Source organism: Carettochelys insculpta, chromosome 5 (genome assembly GCF_033958435.1).
Source record: "Carettochelys insculpta isolate YL-2023 chromosome 5, ASM3395843v1, whole genome shotgun sequence".
Classification (NCBI taxonomy): Eukaryota; Metazoa; Chordata; order Testudines; family Carettochelyidae; genus Carettochelys; species Carettochelys insculpta.
The window spans coordinates 78,029,499-78,050,700 of NC_134141.1; the positions used below are offsets into that span (position 1 = coordinate 78,029,499).

Consider the following 21,202-nt stretch of genomic DNA (forward strand, 5'->3'; position numbering starts at 1 on the left):
TGTAAGGAAATCTTTGACAAGAGTTATACTTGCCTATATAAATTATGCACAATGCTCTCAGATGAAAGGGCTTGGTATAATAATTTAAACAGAACATGCACAAGATTTCACTAGCTAGTTTGGGCACATCTCATTTCAGAGTCATTTGGTTTTGGGTGTTTTATATTTCAAGAATTAATTGAATACACTGTGTGTACTTCATGCTTAAGGGTATTTCCACTGAACTGCTTGGTATAGATTAAATTTTTATTCTAAAGATCCTCTCAAGGGATCTTTTTGGCATTACCAAGTTTATGGGAGCATAAACTTTCGTGGGCAAAGGCCCACTTTGTTAGATACATCTTTTAGGCCCACAAAAGCTTATGGACCAACAAATCTGTTAGTCTATAAGGTGCCACAGAACTTCACATTATTTTTGCAGACACAGACTAACAAGGCTATACCCCCCCAATACTTTCTGGCATTACTATTAACTTTTTAATTATTACTAAGCCCTGTAGCCCACTGCTAGTTTGCATCTGGAGGTCCCTGACTTATTAAAAATGTCATACTATTTACTTGTTATAGAGATGATGTTATCATACTCTTACCAACTATGATAAGATTATTATGCACTACTCTGTGCACAGTAGTAAGCAACAACACTTATCATGAAACCAACAGTGAATGTAAAATGCTACAACACACACACACACAGATTCAATAACTAGCGGTCCCCTATTGTTTTGGTTTTTTCTAATTTTGTTTTTTTTCTAACTTTTTCCAAAAGTTGGCAAGTAAATTTTATGCTAAGACTGCTAAATTCTCATTAGATTTTTGTAAGCTTGAGTGAGCAATTATTTAGTATTTTCTGAAAGGAAACATACTTATTGTAACTGCAGCTCTTCAAATATGATACAGGAATGTATTCCACACAGGTGTGTGTGTGGGCCCCAGCACACCAGAGCCAGAAACTTCTGCTAGCATGACTCAGAGGAACCAAGTGGCTGTGGCCGTTACACTAACTAACATGAAGTGGCAGCACTCCGAGCCCTCATAGTTCCTTCTCACTGAAAGCCCATGTGAGGGGACTCCAATGCAGATATGGGTCATGGTATATATGTCTGCATCACATGTTGAGGAACCACTATTACAATAAGTGTTTTTTTTCTACTCCAAGTAGATACAGATATGCATTCCACATAGATAACTCTCAAACGATACTCCGCCGTGAAATATGCAGAATATACAGTAGTCCATAAATATATGTACAGACAAACACACTACCACTGTGCAAATTATGTGAGGATTATCATCAACCCAGCCTGCATCTATGAGGTTGTGTAGATGGAATCATCTAACATGCAGTCTTCATACAGGCTGTTACCTATTTAGAAATGGTGTGTGCAGAGACTGCTTGTCCCTTCCTGCACTACATATATGATATGAACAGACTAAATTAAAGCATGAAATTAAGTCCTGTCTAGATAAAAGGGCAGGTATGAGTACAGGATTATCGTGTCCTTGAAGAACTGAGTGAAAGGCAGCTCCACCAGAAGGGTTGCAACTCTCACACCTTTCTTGCAGATGAAATAGTCATAAGGAATGCAGTTTTCTGAGACAGGAAGGGCAGCAAACAGGATGCAAAGGCCATGAGTGGAAGGCTATTTGAGCAGTCTCAGATGACCACTTTGGGCTTCCCGTACCCACGTTAGGTCTTCTGGTAGCTTGCCCATGGACTCTCCAGTTCATGCACTGCTTTCTAAAAGGTGTTGCACTCTCTCTCTCCAAGCTAGGACTACAGTGTAGCCATAGCCTGACAGATTACATGTAGTTTTTCTACATATGTTTAAAAACCTTATAATTGGAACTTACCTGTTATAGTATCTTCCTCCCATCATAAACTGATTGTTTGGAGTGGGGCATATTTTGAAACGCTGAATGTTTTCACTGGTCCGAAAATAAAGTGAATAATCGCCAGGTGTATTATCAGAGGGCCTCACAAGAAAACTGCACACCTGACCAACTGAAACAATTATCAGGATTGTTAATAAAGTGTCTGTCACTATTACTTTTCGTTCGCAGTACAATCAAAGAGCATTTTCCAAACCTCAATGGATAAATATTTGAATTGAAATTTGGAACAAACATGTACACATTTAGGGTCAGAATCCAGACATTTACTAATTTAAACCGCCAAAGTAGACAGTAGCCAACTTTACATTGACTCCAAGGCTAGAAGGGACCACTGAAATGATCTACTAGTCTGCTCTCCTGTTTAACACAGGCCATAGAACTTCCACAAAGTAATTCCTAGATCATAACTTTCAGAAAACATCCAATCATGATTTTAAAATTCTCAGTAATGAAGAGACTCCATTCAGAAAAGAAAAACTGGTCTGATAAAATGCTGATGTAAATTCCAAGAATTAAAAGTAGTTTTGATCTAATAAAATATTCAGATGGTAAATACAGCTTTGCAGTCCACATCACCATTTTAATCTTATGCTTTACCAGAGTTAAAAACCCTGAAGTTTTAAGTGCCAAAAGAAACAATGCCCATCTACATGGGGAAAAAAAATTACAGTATTTATGACATTACTTCCACAAACTGTAATTCATATTACTAAATTATGGCTTTTATTATAGCAAGTATTTACTACTCAGTAAGTAAAGTGATTAGCTGTTTCAATAAAAGTTATGTGACCAGGTGTCTGATTGTCTTTAATGTTAATTTAAAACAATAATAAGTATTGTAGACCACTGACTTGCGCAGGGGTTGCGAGAAGTCAAATTTCAGACAACTTGGGGAAGCCAGAAAACTGACCAGCAGCCCTCGCTCTCCTGGCTCCAGAGAGCAGAGCAGAGCCAGGAACCAGGCAGCAACCTGGCTCCCAACTCTCCTCCACTTGTAGAGCCATGAAACTGACCAGGGTAGCTCCCTTCTGCTCACTGGAGCCATGAAACTGACCTTCCCTCACTCCTGTCAGTGGCAGCAGCTGAAAGCCTGACTCTCAGCTGCCGCCACTGACAGGAGCGGCTGCTGCCCCAGTAAGGGAAGGGAAACTGCTCCTGTCAGGAATGGGAGAGTCAGCCTGCTGCTCCTGTCAGTGGTGGCTCCCTGTCACTCAGAGTTGCAACTCGAGTGGACATATCTTGGGGGTCTACTGTAATATTAATTGTAACAGTTAGCCTTTGTATCATTTGCATTACGGTGATAAAAATAAACCCCATTTAGAATGGGGAGCTCATTGTATTGGGTCCTATTCACTTAAGACAGTACCCTGCTCCAAAAGTTTTTATAGGTTGGAAACTTATATATAGCATTATTATCCGTGCTTGTTCCCTGATGGCTTAACCCCAGCAATGAAAGACAAATACCTGTCATCAGCAAACTGTAAGCCTCTTGTTTGGAGATCTTCCCATGGAACCATCTTAAAGATGAAGAGAACAAATAAGAAAGCAAATCATCAGTAGTCTTATTTTTGGGTCTTTTGGCCTCCAAATCTCTGGCACCTATGAATTAACCTTTAATTAAAGGCCTAGCAGATACAATAACTTAACTGAACATACCTCATAAAAATATGTTACACAAAGATCTAGTTCTCTAACACAATATTTGAACATCTACTTGTGATTTAATTAAATATTTGAAGTAGAAGTTTCAGATATTTAAGCTGTCATGTGCAAAGTGTATATACTAGATAATTTTTTCTGATAATTACTTGAAACTGATCTATGGCAATTGAAGTGAATTAAGAATGTAAATGAGCTGTCATTACTCTTCAGTAAGGGGCAAAATGTCCAAAGCTAGAGGTATACTGTGAATCTGCACATAAGCTGGGGAAAGTAATTCTCAATCCAAGCTGTATAAGGGAAAAAAGGAAGCGAAGTAGCTCCACAGTCACTACTACAAACTCATAGCTAAAGTAGCCCGTGTGTGTTGGACCCACACCATGACAAATCCAGATGCTTCCATCCAGCTTCAAATAACTGATTAATGTGGCTCATCTCTAATTTCAAACACTGTGCAGCTCATCTTCCAAAAATCTGTCACACACCACCTACCCATCTTATGTGTGGTCACACCCAACTACAAAAAACCATCCTTCTATGATAGAAAAGGTTGGGGTGCTTGAAAGCTATCTTTTTCATACCCAAGGCACTTCCGGCACCCATATAGGTAGGAAACAGAGTCTATCTTCTTGCCTGGAAAGACATGTACTTACAATGTACAAATAAAAAAGGGATTTTATTTTTTAAACACACTCCTCAACAGATCTTATCCATAAAAGGAATAGAAACTTAATTTTTTATTTTCCTTTCCATGTCGCCTTTAAAGAACAGTCTCCTGATGCTTGAACACTCTGAGCAACTAGATCATTAGACATACAGTATATCAAAGTAGGGAGGAATAAAGCAGTTTCCATAGGGGATAATCTCAATAAATGGAGATTAGGCAATTAATGAGGCTGTGTTACACCAAACTGGGTGACAGAATTGTCAGTAGAGTCCAGCGCGCAGAAATTCTCTCTCCTGCCATTCAGTGTATCTGGAAGTGCCTTTGATCATTTGGCTTTCAAAGATTATGAATCTGGTAATACAGGAAGGAGGAGACAGAAAGAATGGCAACAAAAGATCCTAAAGCTAATCTTCTGAATAGACAAGAAATTCAGACAAAATTCTTCACTGCACTCATCTTTTTTTCTTTGCAAATGGTTCTATAGATGATAAATGCTACTTTCTCCAAATCTCATGTCACAATGAAATAATTTTCATGTTTCTTAATAAAAATAAAAACTGATGATTACATGTTTAGGATTTTCATATATATATTTTAATAGCTTAAGCAATTTCAATGAGAAACTTGAATGCTGAGATGTTAAAATCTCATTATTGTGGTAGGTTAATATAGGAGAACACCACATCACACCAGTGGTTGAAGTACTAGATCAGTGAATTCAGAACACTAATTCGTCTATTCTTGGTAATAGTCTCTCTCTGAAACTAAAAAGTTTTGGAGTTAGGTAGGTTTTACAAGAGGTCTGTACTAATTTTACAAGAGGTCAGTTCTACTATCCCAATGTCTATATTCAAATTGTAACCCATGTTGCATATTCCGGATGAAATTCACTGCTATTCAAGTGCTCGAATTAAGACTTATCCAACACAAAAAAAAAAAAATTGACAATAAGCATAAGCAGCACAAAAGACCAATTTAGAAGCCTGTGAGACACAGGAGAGGATATCAACCTTAGCAATTAGCAGAGGGAAAATATGAGGCCAAAAAGAACATTTAGAGTCACAAACAATTTCATAGCTGAAATTTGCAAATAGTTTATTCCCCAATATCTGGGATTTAAAAAACGAAAAACAAAAAACCCTTACATTTTGCCTTCATGTGGGTCTTCTTCACGTCCCTAATGGGAAAATTAGCACAGTTAAGTTCATGATGAAATGGTTCACATATTCAATGATATGCAGGCTATTTTCTAAGTCTTCAGCTTTTCTGTACAGGTTAATCAATCATTCTAAAAATAATTCATTTATATTTGAGAAATTAGAGACTTTTTTGAACTAAAGGGCTTATTACATAATTCCATGAAAGATGCTTACTATTTGGCATACCCCTACTACATTTGAGAAAGTATACACCAAAAGCACTCTTCAAAAACAATCGAGAGCAACATTTCCTACAATTACAATAAGATTTCAAATTTGGCTGATCAAGTTAATACTACTGATGTAATATATTTAGACTTCTTTGAGACATTTGAAATGGTACGGCACAATGTTTTGATAAAGAAATTAGACCATCACCAAAAGCAAATATGGCATACACTGAATGGACTAAAAACAAGCTGATGACATTCTGAGACCAATTTTAAATGGAGAAATATCAAGCAGGTATATTCTAGCTGGGTTCCACTGTGATTAATTCTTAGGTCTTATGCTGTTTAACAAATTCATTACTGCTCAAATTTGAGATGACATAAATGGGATAAATAATGAAGAGTAGAGTTCACTGATAAGAGTGATTTAGATCAGCAGTTCTCAACCAGGGGTCCAGGGCCTCCTGGCAGGTTTCACCAGATCCCCAAGCAAGATCAGCATTAGATGCACTGGAGCCTAGGGTAGAAAGCCAAAGCCCTGCTAGGCAGGGCTGAAGACTAAGACCCCAAGCCCTGCCCTTCATGGCTGATGCCAAAATTTAACACACTTAGTTTTGTTAAGACCCTTCTAGCATGGGGTCCCAGCCAACTGTCCTGTTTGGTACTCCTTAATGCCAACCCTTGTGTTTATATACAGAAAAACAATTGTTGTGGAACAAGTGGGGCCTGGAGTTTTGATATGTTTGTTCCAGGGGGTGGCGCTCAGAAAGAAACAGGTTGAAAACATCTCATCTGGGTCATTTAGTAAGCTGTCCATAAGCAAACAGTAATTTTAATATATATCCAAAATGTAAAATCTACTTCTGGATAGAATGTAGGCCATATGTAAAGCATAAGACTATCATGGGAAGCAGTGTCGCAGGAAAAAAAAAGCTGGAGTCAAGCTGATTAATTAGTGGAACATGTGTTCCCACCCAGCATGATCCTGTGGTCAAAATGGCTAACGTGATCATCGGCTGTATAAACTGAGGACTATAAAAGTAAGACTAGAGATGTTTGACTACCTCGAGTTTTGGCTCTGGTGAGACCTCTAGTGAACACTGTGGCTATGGTTACACTACAGCAATCTGTCAACAGAAGTCACTGCTAGAAGAGATTTCCCAAGAAAACTTCTGTCAACAGAGTGCAGCCATGCACAAAAACCAATAGAAAGAGTGCTCTGCTCTGTTGACAGAGCACCCGGACTGCTTGGCCAATCTCTTGACAAATAGGCATCTGGTAGCACAGCAGACAGGGCTGCCCATTGTCCTGGATGCCCTGTTGTTGAGAGAAGGCACCCCAGAACATCCACACAGTTTTTTTGTCCCCAGAACCTCTCAACAAAAGGCATTACTCCTCATCTGGGAGAGGAAAAAGGTTGTCGGTGGAAGTGTCGACTTCTGGCAACATCCTGTCAACAGACTGCATTTGGGGAGTGGCCGCTCTACCAGTTTTGACAATAAAACCAGGGTTTTGTTAACAAAACTCACTAGCATAGCCGTAGCTTCATGTCCAGTTTTGGCATCCTCAATTCAAGAAAGATGTTGAAAAATTGGAGAAGGTTCAGTAAAGAGCCACAAAACTGATTAAAGGATTGGAAAACATGCCTTATAGTGAAATACACAAGGAGCGCAATCTGTTTAGTTTATCACAGTTAAGGTTAAAGGGTAATTTGATCAGTTAAGTATCTTCACAGAGGACTGAAAATTGAGAGAAGAGGGCTCTTCAATCAAGCAGACAGTTCAATGACTAGATTCAATGGCTAGAGGTTGAAGCTAGCCAAATCCAGACTGGAAATAAGATGCATGTTCTCAATAGCAAGGTAATTACCCAGTGAAGCAGTTTACAAAGGACTGTCATGGACTCACCATCACAGACAATATTAAAATCAAGACTGAATTTTTTTTCTTAAATATATGCTCTAGTTCACACAGGAACTAATTCCAAGAAATTCTGTGGCCTATGTTAAGCAGGAGATCAGAACAGAGGATCACAGTCATTTCTTCTGTTTTAATCCATGATTTGTAATGCAGACTGGGCCTCAGCTTTGAAACATACCACTAAAAACGACATAGATTAATATAGTACCTATACAGTAGATAATACTGTGAATAGTGCATCTGCCTCTGGAAAGTAAAAGATACTTCAGCATAGGCTAGTATATTCCAAACTGTCAGTGTCCTCAAATTAGATTATGTGCTTCACCAGTATCTATGTATTATCACTAAGCTGCTAAAAGCTGTCGAGTTTTTTGTACTATGCTACAAGTAGATTCTCATCAATCTCGTACACAGAAACTCAATTTTCCTTCTCAATTAGACTATGTGGTGGATCAATTTAATGCTTGTGAATGGATCATTCTGATGACTGAATTTGTTCCCTTATTCGTGAAAAAGCGCAGCAGGAGGAAGAATACACAGTACCTCATACCACACTGATCATATATCCAACATGACCTATTTACATAAACTCCAAAAGTGAGAAATTAGTTCAGTGCCAATGCTTATTTATTCTCTTCACACCAGCTAGCACCAATTCTTGGGTGGTGGCAGTTTTGATGAAGCAGAGACCCGTCCACTCAAAAACGAACTAGAGTAACAAAGTGCCTTCATATGGGGCAAAAAAAAAAATAGAAATGGTATATTCCAAGTATTACTCACCCTATATGATTTGGTTTGGCGTTAATTATTTTCAATTTCAGAAGTTAGGCTGGGGTTATTGATATTTTGATAAATGGGAGATCTGGTTACATTTTAAAAGACAACTGAAAACACACCACAACAGGAAACTTGGCAATTGGAATAGATATCATGGCTCTTGTATGTTAATACTTAGAGTCTCAAGTTTTAGAAATGACTTAAGTATACACCACTTACCACTTCTGCCACTAGATCTTCTACAATAAGGCCTTGTTCATCTGTCCGTAGATTTGTAACCCACATCCAACCATCTTCCAATTCATTATGGACAATAAACATGTCTCCTTTAAGAAAACTGGAGAGCGCTACAATAAGACTATTAAACTAGAACTGTCATCAAGGTGTAATATTTTTGGTGAGGATAGTAATTTGAACATAAATCATGCAAAGTTACATTTTCAAAACTTTAAAGATGGCTGAAGCACAAAAAATACTGTCAGATAAGTCAAATCTATATCACAAGTCAATCTGTTTAGACAACAGATTATAAAATAAACATCTGTTGTATACTCAGACATTAGATTTATTTAGATTTCTAATACTTTTTAATTCCTAGAGCCACCTTTAATGTGCTAATCAATTAGGCAATACTAGCACTATATTACAACCAATGTTAAAACGATAAGATGAGGTAGGGTAGGCTTGAGCCAGTCAAATCAAATCCCAAATTAAACCAAAATTAAAAAAATCAAGGACAAACATAAGCTTATATACCAGTATCATATTTCCAAAAGAAAAGTGACTTGACTTAAGTTCACAACATTGCAAACTTATATGTGAAGAGAGAAGTGTCTGGGATGCTTATATGAAAGCAGGCCTTTTAGTCACTACAATTACAGGTACTAAAGCTCTACAAAATGGTATAGTTCTATAAGTACCAATGGGTCATGATGGTAGATGGTTCTTGTTAGACATAACCAGAAATATAATATGAGAGTTAGGGTGTTCCTGAAAGCTTGTCTTTTCTTCAGTTTATTCAAGTACTACCCTAACTCACCTGGTCTCTCTAATACCCTGGGAACAAAATGGCTACAATGCTGCAAATAACAATGGAAGATAACAAACACTGTTATTTTAAATTAAAACTGTACAACATGAAACAAAAGGAAACAAAATTTAAAGCAACTTCTACATCCTGAGCAAACACCAAGAAACAATGCTTTATCCCCAGAAACCTCACCATCTATGCCCCTCTGACTGCTACATACAATTCCAAATATGATGTAAAGCTCTGCATGATGACTTTAAAAAAACTGAGGAACCATTTGCTGCATCTCTCATACTCCAGAAGGGACCACCTCAAACAAGAAACCATACATACTCCACATATTGGAAATAAAAAGAAAAGCAACAGAAAACCTACTTGGAGATCATGCAAGAAATCACCCAAAAATCTGTCAAAAAAATTGACAGTCATGACACCATACTAACATGTATAAAAACTAGAAGAATTAGTTTGCCAACTCTGCTTCAAGAAATTATTTCATAATGATACCACCCACAGCTACCCCACTTCCCCACCAAGAGTCAAGATAAAAGAATTGTCTGACTGGACACCTCAGTGGGCAAAACCACACACTTGATCATTACACTGACTGCTTGAGAAAAACAATTAACTGTAAAATTCTTAACCACCACATCTGCCATAATCTTTCCACTGACAAGACGACAGCTATACAGTAACCGAAATCCAACCACAGGAAGCTAGTGATCAAACCAGCATACAAAGGGGATACCAACTGCGATTAATATATTTACAAGGTCAACTGGCAACTCTCCAATACCACTCAAAAAAGACTTCACAACACTTTTCACCCAGGAATTAAAAGATATTACCAACTACTGAATCAAACTACAAGGGAAACTGTACAACCTTATCTCTCAGAAATCTGTCCCACAGACCTTCTACATGCCTTCCAAGATACCTGAAGAAAAAGGGAACCCAGGTAGAACCATCATATCTGGCTACGGCACTCTTAATGAAGGAATATCAGGAATCAGAAACCAGAATCATATTATCAAAGAGCTCGCTTCCTCCAGAGCACAACTGACTTCCCCTCCAGACACTTGGCAATGTGAACTACCTCTCTCAGACTATCATCCTCCCTGTACACCAATAACCCTCTCAATGACTGCATCATTGCTTGTCTCAAACATTTACAAGACAATGGATATCACACAAATATCCATCCCAAAACACATCACGGAACTCATTCATGTCATCCTCACCTGTGACAATTTTACATTAAAAAACAAAATATTTTTTTTTTCCAAATCATGGGAATATTCGTGGGTTTTAGTACGGTTCCCCAACATGCCAACCTCTTTATGGCCTCATTAAGGAAGAATTTCTGAACAAATGCAGCATGAAATGAATGATATGCTCAAGATATACTGATGAAACTGCCTCTGGACAAATGACCTACACTCCATCACAGACTTCTGATATAACTTCAACAACCACCATTCAGCCGCTAAACTCTCTCAAGGATACTGCTACACCAGCATCGACTTCTTGAACACCACAGCCAGCTTTAACAATGGACCATGCGCTATATACCAAAACCCATCACCATACCTACCTTCATGGAAACAATAATCAACTCAAACATATCAAGAAATCTGTTGTATCCACAGCCAGGCACGCAGATACCACTGAATAGGATCCAAGAAGAAAGACCAATCATAGTGGTTCATGAACGTCTGGCTGGGGGAGGTTAATTCCCAGCCGAATCTTCTGCATACCCTGGAACCTAGAGCCCCCTCTCCTCCCCTCCCCTTCACCCACCTGGCCCCAGCCCCAGACTGCCTGCAGCTCCTCCCAGCCCTGGAAGGAAGAATATACAGTGTCGCTGCTGCAACACATCCCTTCCCCACTGTTCCCAGAAGACAGAAAATGTCTTGACACCACAGAGAGTCCCCTCTGTTCCCTGGAATGCCAGTAGGGAGAGCATCCTCACTCCCACCTCAACCCAGAACTGGAAGGGAGAGAGTATGGAGACACCACTTCAGACTCCCCAGCTCTGGGATGGTGGAAGGTATGGCCCCAGCCCCTGGAGCCCAGCAGCACTGCCATAGAAGGGTCCTGGGGTCACAATGTGGGCAAGACCATGTCTGGCCTCCCCCAGCTTTCCTTACCCACCACTCATAAGTACAGGATACACTACACGCCTTAACATGCTTAAAACAACCTTCACCAAAAAGGACACTCCATTGGGGAAGTGAATTGCATCTCAAATACCCACTTCAATATGTAAAAAACCCTCCTCAGATCACACACTCCTACCTGTCATCTACTATCCCCCACAGAGGATATTACTAAGCAGTTACAACCTGTACTCAATGGAGACTACATCCTGAAAGAAATTTTACCTGACCCCCTTTTTCTGGCCTTCAGACACACACCCCCTCTTCAAGTCTTGCCAAACGCATCATCAGAGGCAAACCACATACAGACCAGGATCTACTAACCTAAAGCAGCATCAGATCCTGCCAGAACAACTGACGCAAAACCTGCAGATACATCTTCATTGCTAGGATGACTATTATTCCTCAGACCTCATCTTTTAAGATCCAGTGCTCCTACATATCTCTATCACATATGGTGCATCTCATATTATGCACCAAAGGACCCAAGAAACACTTTTTATGGCTGGAACCACACAACCGGTATTGTCCCTAATTAAGTCACAGAGAAAAGTTATAAAAGACAAATACACCACATCACCCATGAAACTATGAAACGTTTGTGAACTCGGATGTTTTTCCCTCATCCTCAAAGGAAACCTTCAAAACACCTCCAAAGGTCATGCTTGGAAGCTTAAATTTATAACCTTGCTAGACTAAAAATAATGATCTAAGAAAAGATTTATAACTACTGTTTGTAACCCAATAATATTTCCTTTTTAGTCCTACGCACAGGTGTTAATCGGCCATGTCACTTTGAATGGTCTATTCAAAGATGTTAACTATTTATTAATAAATAAAATAAATAAAATTGTTCCATCTTGTATTTAACTGTGACATTCCAAGGACCCTTCACAGACCTAAGAAAGAGCTCCAATGAAATCCTGTCTCTTTTACCCACAGGTGTTGGTCCTAGATATTGCCACACCCTTCTTGTCTCTGCAAATGTGAGCCTACTCTACACTAAAACATTGCGAAGACAATGCTACCAATGCTCTTACTCCTGGAGTACACTAAGGCCGTTTCTACACATGCCGCTAATAAACGGCCTGAAACATGCTAACGAGATGCAGATGCAAATTCCCCATGCCTCATTAGCATAAGGTTACATGATTTGGACTCCAGAAGATGTTCTTCTGGACTTCAAAACGATGTTTAGAAGTGCGGGGGGTTCTTTTGGAAAGACGCTATGAAGGCCAGGAATCTAACAGAGTTTAAAAAAGAGCTCGATAAACGTTTGGAGGTTAGGTCCATAGATGGCTATTAAGCAAGGGGTAAGGTATGGTGCCTAGCCTTTTGTCGAAGGCGGGAGATGGATAGCAGGAGACTAATCGCTTGACCTTTGCCTTCGGTTCACCTCCTCTGGGGCACCTGGCATTGGCTACTGTTGGCAGACAGGATACTGGGCTAGATGGACCTTTGGTCTGACCCGGTATGGCCATTCTTATGTTCTTACGTAACGAAGTCCTTCTTCCAGATGCCCCTTCTTCCCGAAAATTTTTGGGAAGAAGGGGCCTCTGGAAGAAGGACTTCCTTCCAAAAGAACCCTGCCCCCAGGGACCCCGCTTCTAAACAGCATTTTGGAGTCCAGAAGACCGTCTTCCGGACTCCAAATCATGTGACCTTATGCTAATGAGGTGCGGGAAATTTGCATCTGTGCCTCATTAGCATATTTTGGGCCATTTATTAGCATACAAACAGCTAAGTGTATAGATATTCTCTTACACGAGGCTCCATAGACAGGGATTCCCTAGAAGTTAGTCAGACACGAAATGTGGGAAATAATATATGGGCAAGATCAGATGTGAAACAATCGCATATAAAATAAATCCAAGGCGTCTGTGAAAGGCGGACATATAAATAGTGGTAGTTTTTTAAAGTGCTTTTACACAAATGCTAGGAGTTTGTCTAATAACATGGGTGAACTGGAGTACCTCATATCAAAGGAGGAAGTTGACATAATAGGCATCACAGAAACATGGTGGAATGAGGATAATCAGTGGGACACTATCATACCGGGATATAAATTATATCGGAAAGACAGAACAGGTCGTGCAGGAAGCAGAGTGGTACTATATGTGAAGGATAATATAGAATCAAATGAAACAAATATCCTAAAGGAATCAAAATGTTCCATAGAATCATTATGGATAACAATTCATTCCTCTAATATGAATATGGCATTAGGAATATATTACCGACCACCTAACCAGGACAGTGATAGTGATGCTGAAATGTTAAGGGAGATTAAAGAGGCTATCACAATAAAAAACACAGTAATAATAGGAGATTTCAATTATCCCCATATTGATTGGGTACATGTCACCTCAGGATGGGATTCAGAGATTAAATTTCTTGATGCCTTAAATGACTGCTTCTTGGAGCAGCTAGTACAGGAACCCAAGAGGGGAGAGTCAATTCTCGATCTAGTCCTGACTGGAACGCAGGATCTGGTCCAGTAACAGTTACCTTTTGGACCACTTGGAAATAGTGACCACAATATAACAACTTTTAATATTCCTGTGTTGGGAAGAACACCGCAGCGGTCAAACACTCTGGCATTTAAGTTCAAAAAGGGGAATTACACTAAAATGAGGAAGCTAGTTAAACAGAAACTAAAAGGTAGAGTAACTAAACTAAAATCCCTGGAAGCTGCATGGAAACTGTTTAAAGACACCATACGAGAGGCCCAACTTAAATGTATACCCCAAATAAAAAAACACAGTAAGAGACCTAACAAAGAACCACCATGGCTTAACAGCCATGTTAAAAAGGCAGTGAGAGAGAAAAGGGCAGCTTTTAAAAAGTGGACGTCAAATCCTAGTGAGGAAAATAGAAAGGAACATTGTTGGCAGGGGAAACGTTGTTATATTCTGTACTCATAGAAACATTGTTTTGTAAATTAATGCTTACTGATGTTCCCATGAGGTTCAATATTGTATTTAGCATTGTTAGTGAATCCTCCTTAATTTTCTCATGAAATTCAGCACTGTTTTGTTACCGAAATCCTGTTCATGTTCTATACGACTGAATAACTCTACCTCCCTGTAACTTACATTCTGTTAATAATCTATTGGTACTTTACCTCCTGATTAATAGGGAATTACCAGAGCGGAATGTCATATGAGCAGTAGGAATTCAGTTTGAGCTGGAGGAATGGATAAAGGGAGTATGAGAAACTCTCCCCTGGTTTGTTTGGGGCAGGGGGGTGAACAAAGGAGGAGAGAGGTATAAGTATTGCTCACTTCTTGTTGCAAGGTGCGCAGGCTTTGAGGAGAGATCCCCCTGCGCCTTACTTGGCATGCCAAATAAAGATTCTTCTTCCACTCTCGGTGTGTTATTGGGCCAGCGTTGCATACCGGGCACGAACTGCCACTGTGCCACCTTAAGAAGGAGGCAACAGTTTTGGCGTCCCTGGGTGGGCACTCTAAATTAAAGCCTTGCCCAGCTCGCCTCTTGGCGGGGGTGGCGGGAGACGGCGTCAGACTTCCAGCGCGCACACCGTTAACTTTACTGGGGGAATTCGGCGTCCAGATTCCGCAGCCCCTGCCAGGGACGACACAACTGTGCAACGCAGCAACGTGGAAGAGAGAGAGAGGAAACAGAGGGTGGAGCGGCGAGAGCCGGACCTCTGGACAGGTAAGACCCAGTCCCTTTTTGTGAAAGGGACTTCCGGGATGCCAGACGGCCAATACAGGGTTGGGGCGATAGGCTGTAATAAGGATGGGACTAGGTCAAAGTAGCGCCAAGGATAATACTCCCTTGGGTTGTGTTTTGAAACACTGGAAAATTATGGGGGGGACCCTATGACGAAATCTAGATTAAGGAGACAGTGCACAGTAGAGTGGCCACAATATATCTTAGAGGGACAAGAGCGGTGGCCACCAGAGGGATCCCTAAATTATAACACCATATTGCAGCTGCTTTTGTTTTTACAACATACTGGTAAATGGGAAGAACATATGTATGGCCAATGTTTTGAATATCTTAGAAATAGACAAGACCTGCAGGAAATGTGTGGATTGCCATGTACAGTGCAACCAGCTGTAAATAAGCCTAATGTAAACTGTCACCAGGACCCCCCTTCGGCTTCTGCACCCACACCCCCTCCATACAGGGAAAGGGTTTTCCATGATTTGGGGATAGCCCCCTCAGTTGAACTGCATCTATAAGTGACTGAAACAGTGGTTGACAGACTGGGAGCTGCAGATCGGCAGGCTACTACTATGCAGGTGTATTCCCATGTGTCCTTTAATCCGATCAATTTGGCAACTTTTGAACCCCAAGCCGGAGAGTTTTCCATGGATCCTAGCCGCTTTATTTCAATTTTCAAAGGGTGTTTAGTCAGTCACAAGCCTGATTGGAATGACTGTCAGGTCCTAATGAGAACCCTGTTGTCTGAAGTGGAGCGTAACCAAGTTGTAACAAAAGCCAGGGAGGAAGCAAGAAAAAGGCATGAACTTGGCAGGAGCGAAAAAAAGTGATTTGTCAAATCCCTGAGCCCAGCAATAGGAAACAACTATGTGCCTTTTTGAGAATGGCAGGATTTTGCAGATTATGGATACCTGATTTTGGGGTACTGGCTAAGCCTCTGTACGAGTGCATTAAAAAAAGTAACAGAGACTTGTTCTGTTTTAAAAAAAAAGGAGGTTCAACATGCATTTAAAGCTTTAAAACTGAGTTTAATGGAAGCTCCAGCCCTAGGTCTACCAGATATTACTAAACCATTTCAGCTGTATGTGTATGAAAAGAAGGGAGCGGCTCTTGCAATATTAGCTCACCAAAGGTGGGGATGGGGATGTAACTAGCGGTAATGCCCGGGTGGACCGAGAGGCCAAACGGGTAGCGAACACAGAGGGTATTGCTCTTTTGCCTCTGACCCCCACCCTCCCAGATCCCCATGAAAAGCCAGAATACTCTGCCCAAGAACAGCAGTTGGCTGAGCAGTTACAGCTGAACCTGCGAGAAGGATGGTATGTAAGTGAAAAAGGACAAGTGTTGCTTCCCGGACCCTTGATAAGGCCAACGGTTATAAGTTTTCATCAAGGAACGCATGCAGGTCAGGAGGCCCTGGTCCAATTATTAGAAAAGTACTTTATAGGAGATGGAATAAGAAATGAAGCCAGACGGGTGGTTAGAGACTGTATGGTATGTCAGAAAAATAATCCCTGAGCAGGAAGACCCGTGGTACCCTCCCCACTACCATCAGCCCTGGGACCAGGAGTTGTGTGGCAAATTGACTTTACTGAACTACCTCGCACCAGTGGGTTTCGCTACCTCCTGGTACTTGTGGACCATTTCACAGGATGGATAGAGGCATTTCCTTGTAGAAATTGTATGGCAAGCACGGTTACCGCTAAAATCTTAAAGGAAATAGTCCCCTGGTTCGGGGTACCAGAATGGATTGAATCAGACCGAGGAACCCATTTCACAGCTCGATGTGTGGAGAAAGTAGCAAGATCCCATGGAAATACCACACTCCATATAGACCACAAGCCAGCGGAGTGGTAGAAAGAGAACATCAGACTTTAAAAATACATTTGTCAAAGTTGTGCCAGGAAGCTCGGCTTAAGTGGCCAGAGGCCCTCCCCTTAACCCTCCTGAGGACCCGAATATTGCCCAAAGGGAGGTTAGGACTAAGCCCATTTGAAATCTTGTATGGCAACCATGGCCAATGAATGGGGTGCCTGGTACAGGTATAGAATGGGGGATAGGGGAGGGGTTTTCTAAAGAAATATTTGCTGTTGTTGTCGTCTGTTATGTCTTCAATCCACAGGTTTGTTCGTGACAACCAGCCCATTCCGTTGGACCAACCCCTTCACGATATTGAGCCAGGAGACAGCGTGTTGCTTCGGACGTGGAAAGAGGATCCCCTTCAAGAGAAGTGGAAAGGACCCCACCTCGTTTTATTGATCACTAAGACTGCTGCTAAACTACAAGGGGTCAAACCGTGGGTCCATTTCACTCGACTAAAGGTTGAACCTGCTGAGGAAAAGAAGTGGACTGTGAGCTGTGTCACCCCAGAGGCTGAAGAGGACTTAGGACTGAAATTATTGTTTAAGTATTAAAAGATAAGAAAATGGAAATGCTACCAATGAATCAGGTTTTAAGTAAGGAATATGAGAAGACTCAATATGGGACATCTTGAGTATTCTCAAAGGGGGGAAATGTTGGCAGGAGAAACGTTGTTATATTCTGTACTCGTAGAAACATTGTTTTGTAAATGAATGCTTACTGATGTTCCCATGAGGTTCAATATTGTATTTAGCATTGTTAGTGAATCCTCCTTAATTTTCTCATGAAATTCAGCACTGTTTTGTTACCGAAATCCTGTTCATGTTCTATACGACTGAATAACTCTACCTCCCTGTAACTTACATTCTGTTAATAATCTATTGGTACTTTACCTCCTGATTAATAGGGAATTACCAGAGCGGAATGTCATATGAGCAGTAGGAATTCAGTTTGAGCTGGAGGAATGGATAAAGGGAGTATGAGAAACTCTCTCCTGGTTTGTTGGGGGGGGGGGGGGGGTGAACAAAGGAGGAGAGAGGTATAAGTATTGTTCACTTCTTGTTGCAAGGTGCGCAGGCTTTGAGGAGAGATCCCCCTGCGCCTTACTTGGCATGCCAAATAAAGATTCTTCTTCCACTCTCGGTGTGTTATTGGGCCAGTGTTGCATACCGGGTACGAACTGCCACTGTGCCACCTTAAGAAGGAGGCAACAACATAAACACTCCCAAATTAAGTGTCATAATGTAGTAAGAAAAGCCAAAAAAGATTTTGAGGAACAGCTAGCCAAAAATTCAAAAAATGATAGTAAAATGTTTTTTAAATACATTAGAAGCAGGAAGCCCGCTAAAAAAGCAGTGGGGCCCTTGGACAATAAAGATATAAAAGGAGCGATCAAGGAAGACAGTGCCATTGCGGAGTGATTAAATGATTTCTTTGCTTCAGTCTTCACGGCTGAGGATGTTACAGAGGTTCCTAAATCTGAGCCAGCCTTTTTAGGTGACAAATCTGAGGAACTCTCCCAGATTGAAGTGACATTAGAGGAGCTTTTGGAGTTAATTGATAAGCTGAATAGTAACAAGTCTCCAGGACCAGACGGTATTTACCCAAGGGTTCTGAAAGAACTCAAATGTGAAACTGCGGAGTTAACAGTGGTTTGTAACCTATCCTTTAAATCCGCTTCGGTACCCAATGACTGGAAGACAGCCAACATAACACCAATATTTAAAAAAGGCTCCAGAGGAGACCCTGGCAATTATAGACCGATAAGTCTAACATCAGTACCAGGCAAATTAGTAGAAACAATAGTAAAGAATAAAATTGCAAGGCACGTAGAAGAGCACAAATTGTTGGGCAAAAGTCAGCATGGTTTCTGCAGAGGGAAGTCGTGTCTAACTAATCTATTAGAATTCTTTGAAGGGATTAATAAACATGCGGACAAGGGGCACCCAGTGGACATAATATACCTAGATTTCCAGAAAGCCTTTGACACGGTCCCACACCAAAGGCTTTTATGTAAATTAGGCAGTCATGGGATAGGAGGAAAGATCCTTTCATGGATCGGGAATTGGTTAAAAGACAGAAAACAAAGGGTGGGAATAAATGGTAAATTTTCACAATGGAGAGGGGTAACTAGTGGTGTTCCCCAGGGGTCAGTCCTGGGACCGATCCTGTTCAACTTGTTCATCAATGATCTAGAAAATGAGGTAAGCAGTGAGGTGGCAAAGTTTGCAGATGACACCAAGTTGTTCAGGACAGTCAAAACCAAAAGGGATTGTGAAGAACTACAAAAAGATCTCAGCTAACTGAGTGATTGGGCAGCAAAATGGCAAATGAAATTTAATGTGGGTAAGTGTAAGGTAATGCACATTGGAAAAAATAACCCAAATTACACGTACAACATGATGGGGTCAAATTTAGCTACAACAGATGAGGAAAAGGATCTTGGAGTTATAGTGGATAGTTCTCTGAAGACATCCAGGCAGTGTGCAGCGGCAGTTAGTAAAGCAAATAGGATGTTAGGAATTATTAAAAAAGGGATCGATAATAAGACAAAATATATCATACTTCCCCTATATAAAACTATGGTATGCCCACATCTTGAGTACTGTGTGCAGATGTGGTCTCCTCACCTCAAAAAAGATATATTGGCATTAGAAAAGGTTCAGAAAAGGGCGACTAAGATGATTAGGGGTTTCGAACGGGTCCCATATGGGGAGAGGCTCGAGAGACTGGGACTTTTCAGTCTGGAAGAGAGGCGATTGAGGGGCGATATGATAGAGGTATATAAAATCATGAATGGTGTGGAGAAAGTGAATATAGAAAAATTATTTACCTTTTCCCATAATACAAGAACTAGGGGACACCAAATGAAATTGATGGGTAGTAAGTTCAAAACTAATAAGTGGAAATTTTTCTTCACACAGCCCACAGTCAACCTGTGGAACTCCTTGCCGGAGGAGGCTGTGAAGGCCAGAACTCTATTAGGGTTTAAAAAAAGAGCTCGATAAATTTTTGCAGGTTAGGTCCATAAATGGCTATTAGCCAGGGGTAAAGTATGGAGCCCTAGCCTTCAGTACAAGGGCAGGAGATGGATGGCAGGAGATAAATCACTTGATCATTGTCTTCTGTTCTCCTTCTCTGGAGCACCTGGCATTAGCAACTGTCGGCAGACGGGATACTGAGCTGGATGGACCTTTGGTCTGACCCAGTATGGCCATTCTTATGTTCTTATGTACACTGTGCAGTCAGCATGTGAGTACATTGTTTGTTGGCACTTTTGTCAATAAAATATTCGCACCTCCCAAAATGGGGTTTTGCTGTCGGCAGCAGACCACTCCTGCAGACAAAGCAGTGTTCACACTTTTTCTGCCAGAGCACACACTTTGTGGTTTCTGGTGGGGGGAGGTTTAAGTACTTGTGAAAGACAGAAATTTTGTCCATCAAGGGCAAGCGTAGGCATAGCTTAAGGAAAAATCAGAACAGCAGTCTCTTGCCTCTGGAGTTTCTCTCAGCATGTCTCTCAAAAGGAAGCGTTTTAGCATTTCTATATCTTTTATCACCCAAATGCTTCCTATGTGAATTAGATATGCATAGTAAGGTTAATAGTTGACTTCATGGAATTTTCTATTCTTCCACCTTACCTGATGGAGGAAGTTCTACTTATTGTATACAATTATATGTTTCCTCATATATCAATCTGAGTGTGATAAGAAAAATCTCTCATTACACTCTCTAAACTGGTCAGACTGGATTAGCATGACCTGAACTAGAAGTTCATTCTACTGATGAACCCACTCAAATAAGAGTCTTTTGCCTCCAGCTCTCATACTGTTTCAGCTAATCTATACTTACTGGATGATTGATGTGCTGCAGTCGACCTTCAGGAGTTCAATTTTGCCACGGGTTAAGATGCAGCAAAATTGCCCTCTCTGGGTTCCACTGTCAACCCTTGCACTCCACACTATTGTGTGGAGTAAGAGACATCAGCAAGAGAATGAAGAGCCCTGGACTACACTAGGGCAGAAAGTCTATTCTGATACCTCAATCCTAGCTACGCTAAGGGCATAGCTAGAATTGTGTATCTGAGATAGATTGTATTCCCTAGTGTGGATCTACCCTTAATTCTGAGAATTATGAAACCTTCCTCCAGATATCAGAAACACACAACAACAG

General features: G+C 40.7%; 1 protein-coding gene and 1 long non-coding RNA gene across 2 annotated transcripts in view; one reads left to right on the forward strand and one right to left on the reverse strand.

The window, feature by feature from the left end:
• Positions 1-21,202, reverse strand: part of RASA1 (RAS p21 protein activator 1) — a 121,619-nt gene that overhangs the window by 66,309 nt on the left and 34,108 nt on the right. The window contains exons 5-8 of the mRNA XM_074995363.1: positions 8,507-8,624; positions 5,368-5,399; positions 3,361-3,413; positions 1,855-2,005 (exon numbers count right to left, since the gene is read on the reverse strand). Coding sequence (XP_074851464.1) covers positions 1,855-2,005; positions 3,361-3,413; positions 5,368-5,399; positions 8,507-8,624 — 354 coding nt within the window. The remainder of the gene's footprint in view (positions 1-1,854; positions 2,006-3,360; positions 3,414-5,367; positions 5,400-8,506; positions 8,625-21,202) is intronic.
• Positions 14,426-17,888, forward strand: LOC142013137 (uncharacterized). Its single transcript, XR_012645558.1, has 2 exons — positions 14,426-15,154; positions 17,292-17,888. It is a non-coding gene; the product is annotated as an uncharacterized LOC142013137 (long non-coding RNA).